We start from the raw sequence: 10,616 nt of genomic DNA, 5'->3' as shown, positions 1-10,616 counted from the left end.
ACCCAGGCCGCCAGTATCGGAGCACGCGCACCTAACCGCTAAGCCATGGGGCCAGCCCTAGATCTGAGGTTTTCAAACTCTTGTGACCTCAACCAACAGTAAAAAACAATTTACATCATAACTAGTACACATGTATATATACACATCTATAACTGAAAGAGCATCAACAAAACATTACCATTTAAGTTGCATTTCTTCTTTTTTTAGTTGCTTTTAAAAAGGCCGTGAGCCGTTAAATTGATTTCAAGACCCACAAACTGGTCACCACCTGCTTTAATAAACATTGCTTTAGATGACTCCAGTTGAATAAACATAAGAAATCAGATCCTCTTCCAAACATCCAAACAAAAAAGTATTTATTACCTGTGTGCCCAGTAATTTGGGGCAGGCTCTCCTTTCCCACTAGAACAGCCCAGCCAGAAGGGTCTGAAGGGCTCTGGACCACAGCGGCTTGGAACAGTTTGTGCCCCGCAGGACCAGGAATCAAATGAAGCGTGTGTCAGGCCAGAATACAGAGTCCGACACAAAGGAGGCCCCAGTATTTGTTTGTTTCCTTCATCCTTAAACCCTCACCTTTCCCATGCCTGGGAACCACCACCAGAGAGCCTGATGCTTCCCCAGCATACAGCCATCCCAGCTGTACTTCAGCGGGCGAGGGCAGACACCTTCTCAGCCCGGCCTCCCTCTGAGAAGAAATTTTAAAGCAAACACTGGGATTGTCTGGCTTCTGTATTGTACTCATTTGTTTTATGTTACACTGTCAGTGGTAGATCTATGCTCTGTGTGAAGGCAGGAAACACTCGGGTTCCCCTCCTGTACCTAAATACTTGAAAAGTTTCCTGCTCTCCTTTCCAGAGACACACAGAATTTACACAGTGGAGAGGCAGTGGCACTGGGGTGGCCAGATACTAACACAACGTGATAGTTTTTATTGTATAGGACAATGATTACAGACCACAAAGATTCAGAAGACCCCCTGCCTGGGCCCAACAAGAGACAGTACTCCCCCTGTCAATTCAGTCTTCTGGGCTGGGAGGGGACAGGCTTCTTTTTCTTACATGGCTCACGTGGGAGGTCCATGACAGTACTCAGCACAAGGAGAGCCACGTCTGAGCTCAGCTGTGTGAAGGGGGGTGGGTAAGGCAAGCCGGCCTCATTTCAATTACTTGGGTGTGACCCTGAAGACGCGGATGTGGATGGCCGAGTTGTTGCGGATGCGGGTCAGCGGCTCTCGTGTATCAGTCTCTGGTTCCAGCTCATCGACAAGCTCCACGGTGGAGGTATTGGCAGCCACCTGCAAGGACCCGAAGCTGCCTGCCTGCAGCTGTAGGGCAATGTTGATGGCTCGGTTGATAGCCAGGCCCAAGCCGTGAATGTAGATCTCAGTGCATGAATTCTGACCCCGTGCCCCGCCGTCCAGCAGCTTCTGGCAGCGGGCCAACTGGGCCTTAAAGTCAGTTTTCATGTTGACATAAATGTCATTGGGCCTCCGGGGCAGGCGGTGGGGCAGCCTCTTCCGAAGGGTGTACTCCACCGGGTCCAGCTCAGCCTCGATGGCCCCGCGGGGCTCTCGGTTTTCTGCCATGCTGTGTGCCCTGGTACGGGAAAGGGATGAGATTAGCAAGGGTGACAAGCGATTTCACCTCCTTTCCTACTCCGTTTCCTGCCCAAAGGGTGCAGCCGGGAGGGGGCGCACTCGACGCCCTTCTTCCCTTCCAGCCTCAGTCCCCTCCCACCCCCGGTTCTCAGTTCTTATTCATTCATGACATCAACCCCAACCCCAGGCCCCCGCCGCCCGTTCCCCGGGCCTACTCTCTCCGGTCCACAGCACTCTCCGCGCGCAGGCGGCCCGCTCCCCTGCCGGGCCACTCAAGCGTTGCGCCGACCGGCCCGAACAGAGGGCACTGCCCGCGACCCCCAGGCCCCAAGAAGGGAAGAGAAGGAAGGGGTCGCGCAACAGGAACGTCAGATCGCGAGCGCCCCGTCGGCGCCTGGAAACAGTGGCAGAGTGCACGTGCCTCGTCCCCCGCCCAGGGCCGCGCGATCCACGTTTCGCCTTCCCGGCCTCCGTCCTCCCCGCCCCTTTCCTGAGCGCTCGCGCGACCGCGCGATGTGTCTGAGTAACGCGAGGCTTCCGGGGGTGACGGGGTCTACCACGTGTACGCCTGGGAGGCGGGGCGCGGGGGCAGGGGGCGTGTACCACGTCGCAGCGGGGGAGGGCCTAGAAGGGGGAGGGCCCGCTTCCCTTAGGCCAGTCCAAATGTCCCGCCCGCGGAGGGGTCTTGAAAGGGTGAAAGGAGGGAAGGAGGCTATTCTAGGGACGTGGAGGATTTGAGGGAGGGTCTTTTAAAGTTAGAGACGGTGGCGAGTTCAGGAGAACGTGATCCCGAAGGGCCTGACGGCAAGTCTGGACTCCCGCCTCCATCACAGTTCCTTCCTGTGGTCAGAGGAGGCGTGGCGGAGTTGGCAGCGCTGACCTCCGGGCCAAGGTCCCTGTTGCCCAAAGACGGAGGGGGGAGTTGACTGGCGACGCCGGGCCCTCGGCCGACGGCGCCCCGCGACTCCCTTGCAGTTCACAGGGACCCATCCCTCTCCCCTATCGCTTGCCGAGCTGATCCCCCTACCCCCAGGCCAGCCCTTGGGGACCCGCGGCTCCCCTGGGGCACGCTGACCCACCCACACTCCTCAACCGTCGCGAGCCAGTTCTGCCGCTGCCCGCGACCCGGGAGCAGGGACGTGCGCCCCCTGGCGGGCAGGGTGAAGTGGCGCGCGGGGGTCGTGGCTCCCCAAGGCCAGTGGGAGGGGTTTCCTCTGCCGGGGAGGGGATTCTCTGCCCAGATTGGTGTAGCTTCTGGAGAGTGTCCTTCGGATATGAGTTAGACCTGCATCGGGGACCTGGAACTACTCTACGCTTGAGTTTCCCCATCACTCAAATGGGGACAATTCCTGTCTTGCCACTGGGTCGTGAAACCCAGTATAACCTTGCAAACTGTAAGCCTACACACGTGCGTTGGCATTTTTATGCTCCTTCCAGACCCCTCTCTAGTTGCCTAGGGTGGAGTCTGACCCCATTTGACTGGAGGCTGGAAAGAGGTGGGACTCCTGAGAACTTCTCTCCCGGCACCATTTAAATCCTGTACTCCTTTTAGCTTCAGATTCTTTGGTTAATCACAGATTTGGGGGGTTATGCGGGGGTGAGGAGGAAAGGCTGACTACAACCCTATTCAAATTGCCTCAGAAGTGACATCTGAGCTGAGTTTTGATGGATAAACAGGAGTTCTTCAGGGAACCAAGAAGTATTCTGGAAACACTGAACAGTATTTTAAAAAGAATGGAAGCATAATCTAAGTTCCCACCTCAAGGAACTAGAAAAAGAAGAGCCAAATAAAGCCAAAGTGAGAAGGTGGAAATAATAAAGAGCAAAAATCAATGAAACTGACCATGAAAAACAATAAAGAAACTCAAAGTAAAAGCTGGTTCTTTGAAAACATCACTAAAATTGATAAGCCTCCGGGCTGGCCCTGTGGCTTAGCGGTTAAGTGCGTGCGCTCCAATGCAGGCGGCCCGGGTTCGGATCCCGGGCACGCACAGACGCACTGCTTCTCTGGCCACGCTGAGGCCGCGTCCCACATACAGCAACTAGAAGAATGTGCAACTATGACATACAACTCTCTCCTGGGACTTTGGGGGAAAAATAAATAAATAAAAATTAAAAAAGGGCCGGCCCCGTGGCTTGGTGGTTAAGTGAGCGCGCTCCACTGCTGGCGACCCGGGTTCGGATCCCGGGCTCGCACCGACGCGCTGCTTCTCTGGCCATGCTGAGGCCGCGTCCCACATACAGCAACTAGAAGGATGTGCAGCTATGACACACAACTATCTACTGGGGCTTTGGGGGAAAAAAATAAATAAATAAAATCTTTAAAAAAAAAAAAAAAAAAAAAAAATTGATAAGCCTCTAGCAAAAAAGAGAACAAGAGAAAGAAGACGTAAGTTATGATTATCATAAATGAAAGAAGGGATAACACTAAAGGTCCTTCATACATTAAAGGATGCTTAGAGAATAATACAAACAACTCTACATCCATAAATTTGAGAACTTAGATGAAATGGACCAATTCCTAGAAAACCACAAACTACCAAACTCCCTCAAGATGAAATAGATCATCTGAATAGTCCTATCACTATTAAAGTAATTAAATTCATAGGTAAATCTTTAGAAAAAGAAATATCTAGGCCCACATGGTTTCACTGGTGAATTCCACCAAAAAAAGAAATAACACAAATTCTACACAATCTCTTCCAGAAAACAGAAGAGGAAGGAACATTTCCCAACTAATTTTATGAGACCAAAACCAGAAAAGACAATACAAAAGAAGAAAACTACGGACCAATATCTCTCATGAACAAAGATGCAAAAATCCTCAACAAGATGTTAGCAAATTGAATCTAGCAGTATATAAAATGAATTACACACCACAACCAAGTACAGTTTATTCCAAAGATGAAGGACTGTTTCAATATAAGAAAACCAATCAATATTATCTACCATATTAATGAGCTAAAAAATCACATGATCATATCAATTGATGCAGAAAAACCATTTAACATAAGAATTTAGCACCCATTTATGATAAAAATTCTCAGCAAACAAGGAATAGAAGGAAATTCCTCAATCTGATAAAGAGCATCTACAAAAAACTACAGCTACCATTATACTTAATGGTAAAAGACTAGACACCTTTCTCTTAAAATCAGGAACAAGGCAAAGATGTCTTCTTTCACCACTCTTATTGTTGGAAGTTCCAGCCAGGGCAATAAGGCAAGAGAAGGAAGAAACACAACTGTTTCTATTTGCAGATGGCATGATTGTATATGTAAAAAAATTCCAAGGAATCTGCAAAAAACTCACAGAATTAATGAGTTTAGCAAGTTTGCAGGATACAAGATTGACATACAAATTCAATTATATTTCTATACACTGGCAATAAACAAGTGGAAACAGAAATTTAAAACACGATACCATTTACAATCACTCCGAGGGAGGGGGAGGTGGGAGAAATATTTAGTTGTAAGTCTAACAACACATGTACAAAATCTGTATGCTGAAAACTACAAAATGCTGATGTAAGGAACCAAAGAAGATCTAGGTAAATAGAGAGATATACCATATCCATGTATTGGAAGATTCAACATAGTAAAGATAACAATTCTCTCCAAACTGATGTGTAGGTTAGGTTTAATGCAATTCCTATGAAAAGCCCAACAAGAATTTTTGTAGATATAGACAAGTTTATTCTAAAATCTATATGCAAAGGCATTTATTCTAAAATCTATGTGGAAAGGCAAAGGAAGTAAAATAGTTAAAGCAATTTTGAAAAAGAAAAACTTGGAGTCACAATACCTGATCTTAAGACTTACTCTATAAACACAATAATCAAGACAGTGTGGTATCTGCCAAGGGATAGATACAAAAATCAATTAAATGGAATAGAAAACCCAGAAACAGATTCACACAAGTACAGGCAGCTGATTTTCGACAAAGGTGCAAAAGCAGCTCAATGGGGAAAGGACAGTTCTTTGCAACAATTGGGCAAATAGGCAAAGAACTGAAGCTCAGCCGTACACAAAAAATTAACACAAAATGGACGGCAGATCTAAATATAAAACGTAAAACTGTAAAACAGAGGAAAACATCTTCATGACATGGGGTCGGGTGAAGAGTTCTTAGACACAACTCCAAAAGCACCATCCGTTAAAGAAAAAATGATAAACTGCACTTCATCAAAATTAAAAACTTGTACTCTGTGAAAGACCATATCAATAGGATGAAAGGAGAAGGCACAGACTGGGAGAAAGTAATCGCAAATCACATATCCGACAAAAGACTTGTGTCCTGACTACATAAAGAACTCTCTAAACTCAACTAAACTTAAGCTAGAAAACAAACAACCCAATTAGAAAATGGGCAAAAGTCTGGAACAGACACTTTAGCAAAGATGATCTAAGGATGGCAGATAAACACATGAGATCTTCAACATCATTAGCCATTAAGGAGATGCAAGTTAAAACCATGATGAGATACCCCTACATGCTTATTAGAATGTCTAAAATGAAAAACCTTGACAATGCCAAGTATTGACGAGAATGCAGAGGAACTGGATCTCTCATACACTGCTTGGAGACGTTAAAGGGCACAGCTACTCTAGAAAATAGTTTGGCAGTCTCTTCTAAAACTGAACATACGCTCACCATGCAACTCAGCAACAGCACTCCTGGGCATTTAAAGACATATCCACAAATGTGCATGGCAGTTTTATTTGTAACAGTCCCAAACTGGAAACAACCCAGGTGTCTTTCAATGGCTGACTGGTTCACCAAACTGTGCTACAGCCATACCATGAAACACCACTCAATGATAAAAGTTGGATTGAGGGGACCTGTTAGGCTGTTGGAATACTGGTGACATCATAGAATACTGTGCTAAGCAGCTCATAGTTTAGCATGGAAGGCAAATGAGATGTGCAAGAGAGTGTGACCAGTGCTCAGGAGGGAGCACGTACAGGATTTGGTGGACCCCCAAAGAAGAACAGCCAATATGACCTTGGAGCATCTAAGGTTTTCCAAAGGAAGCAACGATTGAGCTGAGGCAGGAATGTCTAGCAGTGGGGCTCATATCCTGTGCAGTCCCTCCTGTTACAACCGAGACGTCTGGAAGGACTGAGCCCTGGGAGATAGGGGAGAAGAGGAGGAACCAGCAAAGGACTCAGCAGGAGCAGCTAGTGAGGTGGGAGGAAAACCAAGGGAATACAGTGTCCTGGAAGCCAGGTGAAGAAAGCGCTTCCTGGACCGGAGTGACCGGCTGTGTCACATGCTGTTGACAAGCCACATAAGATAATGGACCAGTGGACTCAGCAATGTGGAGGTCATTGGTGACTAGACAAGCAGTTACGTTTGGTTGACCGAAGAACTTAGCTCATGGCAGAAAGTAATTCTGAATGCAATATATTAATTTTAGGGCCCATTTGGTCTGATAATTAACAGTAAGCACAGTTTATGAACTATCACTCCATGACTCAGGCTGTGTGTCTTTTCATGGTATCTAAAATACGTTTTCCAAACTTTGACATCCAGATAAATATGAAGGTTCACAGTTTAGGTGGGTGAAGCCAGGCTCTGTAATAAACCAATTTGACACTAGATGGTCCTTATCTTTTTGCATTTCATCCAAGGCGAACACCACAGAGGAATCTGCCATTAAGGAAAAAGGCAGGGGGCCGGCCCGGCAGCATAGCAGTTAAGTTCGCGTGCTCAGCTTCGGCGGCCTGGGGTTTGCAGGTTCCAATCCCAGGCTCAGACCTACGCACTGCTCATCAAGCCATGCTGTGGCGGCGTCCCACATATAAAGTAGAGGAAGATGGGCACAGATGTTAGCCCAGGGCAACCTTCCTCAGCAAAAAGAGGAGGGTTGGCAATGGCTGTTAGCTCAGGGCTAATCTTCCTCACCAAAAAAAAATAAAAAGAAAGAAAGAAAAAGGGCAGAGCTCGGCTGTTTAGTCCTCCTGGAGAACTCCCTTTCATCTCCGTTAATCATCTAACCAAATCTCTTTGTTTAGTTCAAAAGCTTGCAAATTTAAAACAACACAGACCGAGACATTTTACAGTGTTGCACCTGAATAAACAAAAATAGTTTAGGTCCAAGTGATTTCTTTGTAATTTTTAAGTTCAGTATGGGACATTCAGAGTCTGATTTCATAGTTTCCTTTCTCAGAGGGCGCTCCTATGATTCAATTTCTAGCGTCATCTGCAGCAGCAGCATTCCCACTTTACAGTGGAGGAGAGTACTTCTCCAGGGTCACAAGCTGGTCCAGAGGGAACCGAGGCCCCGGAGTCCAATGTGCTCTTCTTGTCTTGCTGCATCTAGTAGGTGCTATTCTCCAATCAAAAACATTTTCATGGGTCCGGCTGGGTGGCGTAGTGGTTAAGTTCACATGCTCCACTTCAGTGCCCCGGGGTTTGCAGGTTCGGATCCTGGGCGCAGACCTATGTACCACTGATCACGCCATGCTGTGGCGGCATCCTATGTACAAAATAGAGGAAGATGGGCGCAGATGTTAGCTCAGAGCTCATCTTCCTCGGCAAAAAGAGGAAGATTGGCAACGTATGTTACCCCAGAGCTGATCTTCCTCACCAAAAAAAGAAAAAACATTTTCGTGGTGGCATTCGAGGCCCTCAACTGAAGTTCACTTCACTTCTCATCCAACTGGCAACTCTTGTCCTCTTCTCCCACCAGGTGGATTGTGGCTATTCTCAAGCCCATGCCCACTTTTCCTAAATCTACCCAAATCCTGCCCTTCTTTCCAGCTCAGCACAGGCCACAACTGTCCCCAGTTGCTTCCACTCTACAGAGGTCCCCTTCTTTTTCCTCTGTACCATTTGTCTACCATAATCTACAATCTCATATTTGCTGATTAACAATTAAAACATGCTAAAACCTCATTCATTTAGAGGTTAGGCTGCCGGCAACTTCAGCCACCCCCAACACAATCTAGAAAAGTTAAAAAACAAACAAAAAGCAACAACAAAAGCTTTTGAGTAAGAAAAAACAGCTGTCATAAAGTTAAGAACTTTATCCTGGGAGAAGTCTGTGTTGATACATTTTCAAACAGTGTTAACAGCCTGAAGGTTGTGGATCCTGTGGAACCAGGAGCCCCTATTAGCTAACATTCGTGGAGTGCCTGCCCTATGCCACGCACGTGTTAAGTGCTTTATCACACAATCCAGAGGAGAGAGAGATTAATGAATGTGCCCAAGGCCACAGTGAGTAATGGATGGAACCAGCACTGGAGCCCTTGCTTTAAACAATTGCCTTTCCAGCCTGTGAGCAAGCAGCTTGACTGACAACACTGGAGCAGGAATCCTGGCTGCAGGAAACTGGAGGGAACTGAAAAACGCAGACGCTAAAACTCCAAGTGCACAGAAGCCTGCGGGGTACCTGGCGCAGGACAAAGGACCTTCGTGGGAGCTCCCGCGGTCTGCGCTCCATTAGGGCACAACTGTCCCCCGTGGGGACTCAAGTTCCAGGTCAGAACTTACCTTCCTCTGTCTGGAGGAGGATTGCTGTGTATTTGGTAACCGCTGCTTTAGGAAGCTGGGACGTAGACTATACATTTTGGAATGACTTCCAAGGAAAATGATGAAAACACACACAAAGCTTTTTCATCCTAAAAAGTTCCGGAAAAGTCATTCTCAAAAACCTCTTTTCTAAACAAAGGAGGTGTCAATCTACGTCGCATATCTGCATAGTAGTTTCTCTCTTTTCAAAGCCTTTCACATTCACCTATTCTAATGCTTTCAGCACCCCGGGATCGGAGTGGAATGGGGGCCGGGGATGCGACGGAAAGCAGCATTAACATCTCACTATAAAAGAGAAACTGAGGCTCAAAAGCATCAATTCCTTGGCGCCCGAGGTCCAGGAGCTAGTCAGTGGCGGAGCCAGACGACCTCCAGGTCTTACCAGCCAGTACCACCTCAGATTATTTCTAAATCGTTCGGTTCCTCACTTATTTCATGTATCCCAGGCCGTCGGATGGACACACCACTTGGAGTGTCCGGTGTCTCCTTCAATCCAAGCGGGCTCCCTGGAGGAAGTCGACTGGCCGGGAGAGACGGACGAGGCCACTGTCGGCGGCCTCCGCCGCGATGGTCGCGCGTCACGTGCCGAGGGGCAGCGCAGGGTGCACCCGGGTGCACCCGGGGGACCCCACCCTCCCCCCGGGGCCGCAGCCGGCCCCACGTCACGTGACGAGCCGGGCTCCCGGGTCACGTGCCGAGGGGTCCGGGGGTGGCGGGCGTCCGGGCCGCGCCCGTTGGGCAGGCGGGGAGCGCGCGAGGCCGGCGGGTCGGAGCGGCCGGAGCCGCGGAGGGAGGCGGCGGCGGCGGCGGCGGCGGAGGAGGGGGCGGCCCCGCGGCCCCGCGTCCGCGTCACGTGGTGCGAGGCGGGCAGCCATCTTGCTACAAACACAAACAGAGAGGAGCGGCCGCCGCGGGAGCGCCAGCGCCCCCTCCCGCCGCCGCCGCCGCCGCCGCCGCCCTCCGCCCGGCCCGGAGCCCGCGCCGCCGCCGCCCCCGCCGCGGTAAGCGCTCGGGCCCCCGCGCCCCGCCCGGCCCGCCCCCGACGCCGCGGCGGCCGCGCCGAGCCTGCGAGAGCCAGAGCGGGCGGGCGGCGCGCGGGTCGCCGGCGCGGACCCTCCCCGGCCCCTCCGCAGGCCGCCCCCGCCCCGGCCCTGCCCGCCCGAGCCTGCCCGGCGGCCCCCGCGGGAGGCCGGTCCCTGGGGGGCGGCCGCAGTCGCCCCGCGCCCCCGCCGCCCCCTCCCTGAAGGGCACGCCGTCCTCAGGCCGCCCGCCGCCCTCCCCCGCGCCCCTAACGGCCGCCCCTCGGGCCCCCGCCCGGCCCCCGCCAGGCCCGACCCCAGGGCCCGGCGCGCCCCGGAGACTCCCCAGCGTGCCGCCGGGGGCTTGTCGGCGACGGCCGGTCCTGCGGCGCTGCGGTCCCGGCGTTCGGTGGCTTCGGCTGCCGGGGGAGCCTCTCCTCTGCCCTCGAGCTCTCCGGCCGGGTC

At 50.6% G+C, this 10,616-nt stretch overlaps 1 protein-coding gene and 1 long non-coding RNA gene across 2 annotated transcripts; both read right to left on the bottom strand.

Moving 5' to 3' along the window:
- Window positions 1–893: 893 nt before the first annotated feature.
- Window positions 894–2,071, bottom strand: POP7 (POP7 ribonuclease P/MRP subunit). The gene is made up of 2 exons (XM_087417666.1): window positions 1,813–2,071; window positions 894–1,595 (listed from the first exon to the last, which is right to left on the bottom strand). Exon 2 carries the CDS (start codon window positions 1,583–1,585, stop codon window positions 1,163–1,165), a length of 423 nt encoding a protein of 140 aa, XP_087273792.1. The 5' UTR covers window positions 1,586–1,595; window positions 1,813–2,071; the 3' UTR covers window positions 894–1,162.
- A 2,226-nt stretch (window positions 2,072–4,297) lies between these two features.
- On the bottom strand, window positions 4,298–9,940 carry LOC147913672 (uncharacterized). The gene is made up of 2 exons (XR_015548624.1): window positions 9,094–9,940; window positions 4,298–8,077 (listed from the first exon to the last, which is right to left on the bottom strand). It is a non-coding gene; the product is annotated as an uncharacterized LOC147913672 (long non-coding RNA).
- Window positions 9,941–10,616: the final 676 nt, after the last annotated feature.

Source organism: Ceratotherium simum, chromosome 26 (genome assembly GCF_057802395.1).
Source record: "Ceratotherium simum simum isolate JZ-2026a chromosome 26, ASM5780239v1, whole genome shotgun sequence".
NCBI classification, from domain to species: Eukaryota; Metazoa; Chordata; class Mammalia; order Perissodactyla; family Rhinocerotidae; genus Ceratotherium; species Ceratotherium simum.
Note: the sequence above shows the minus strand (reverse complement) of the source record. Positions and strands in the feature narration are given on the sequence as shown.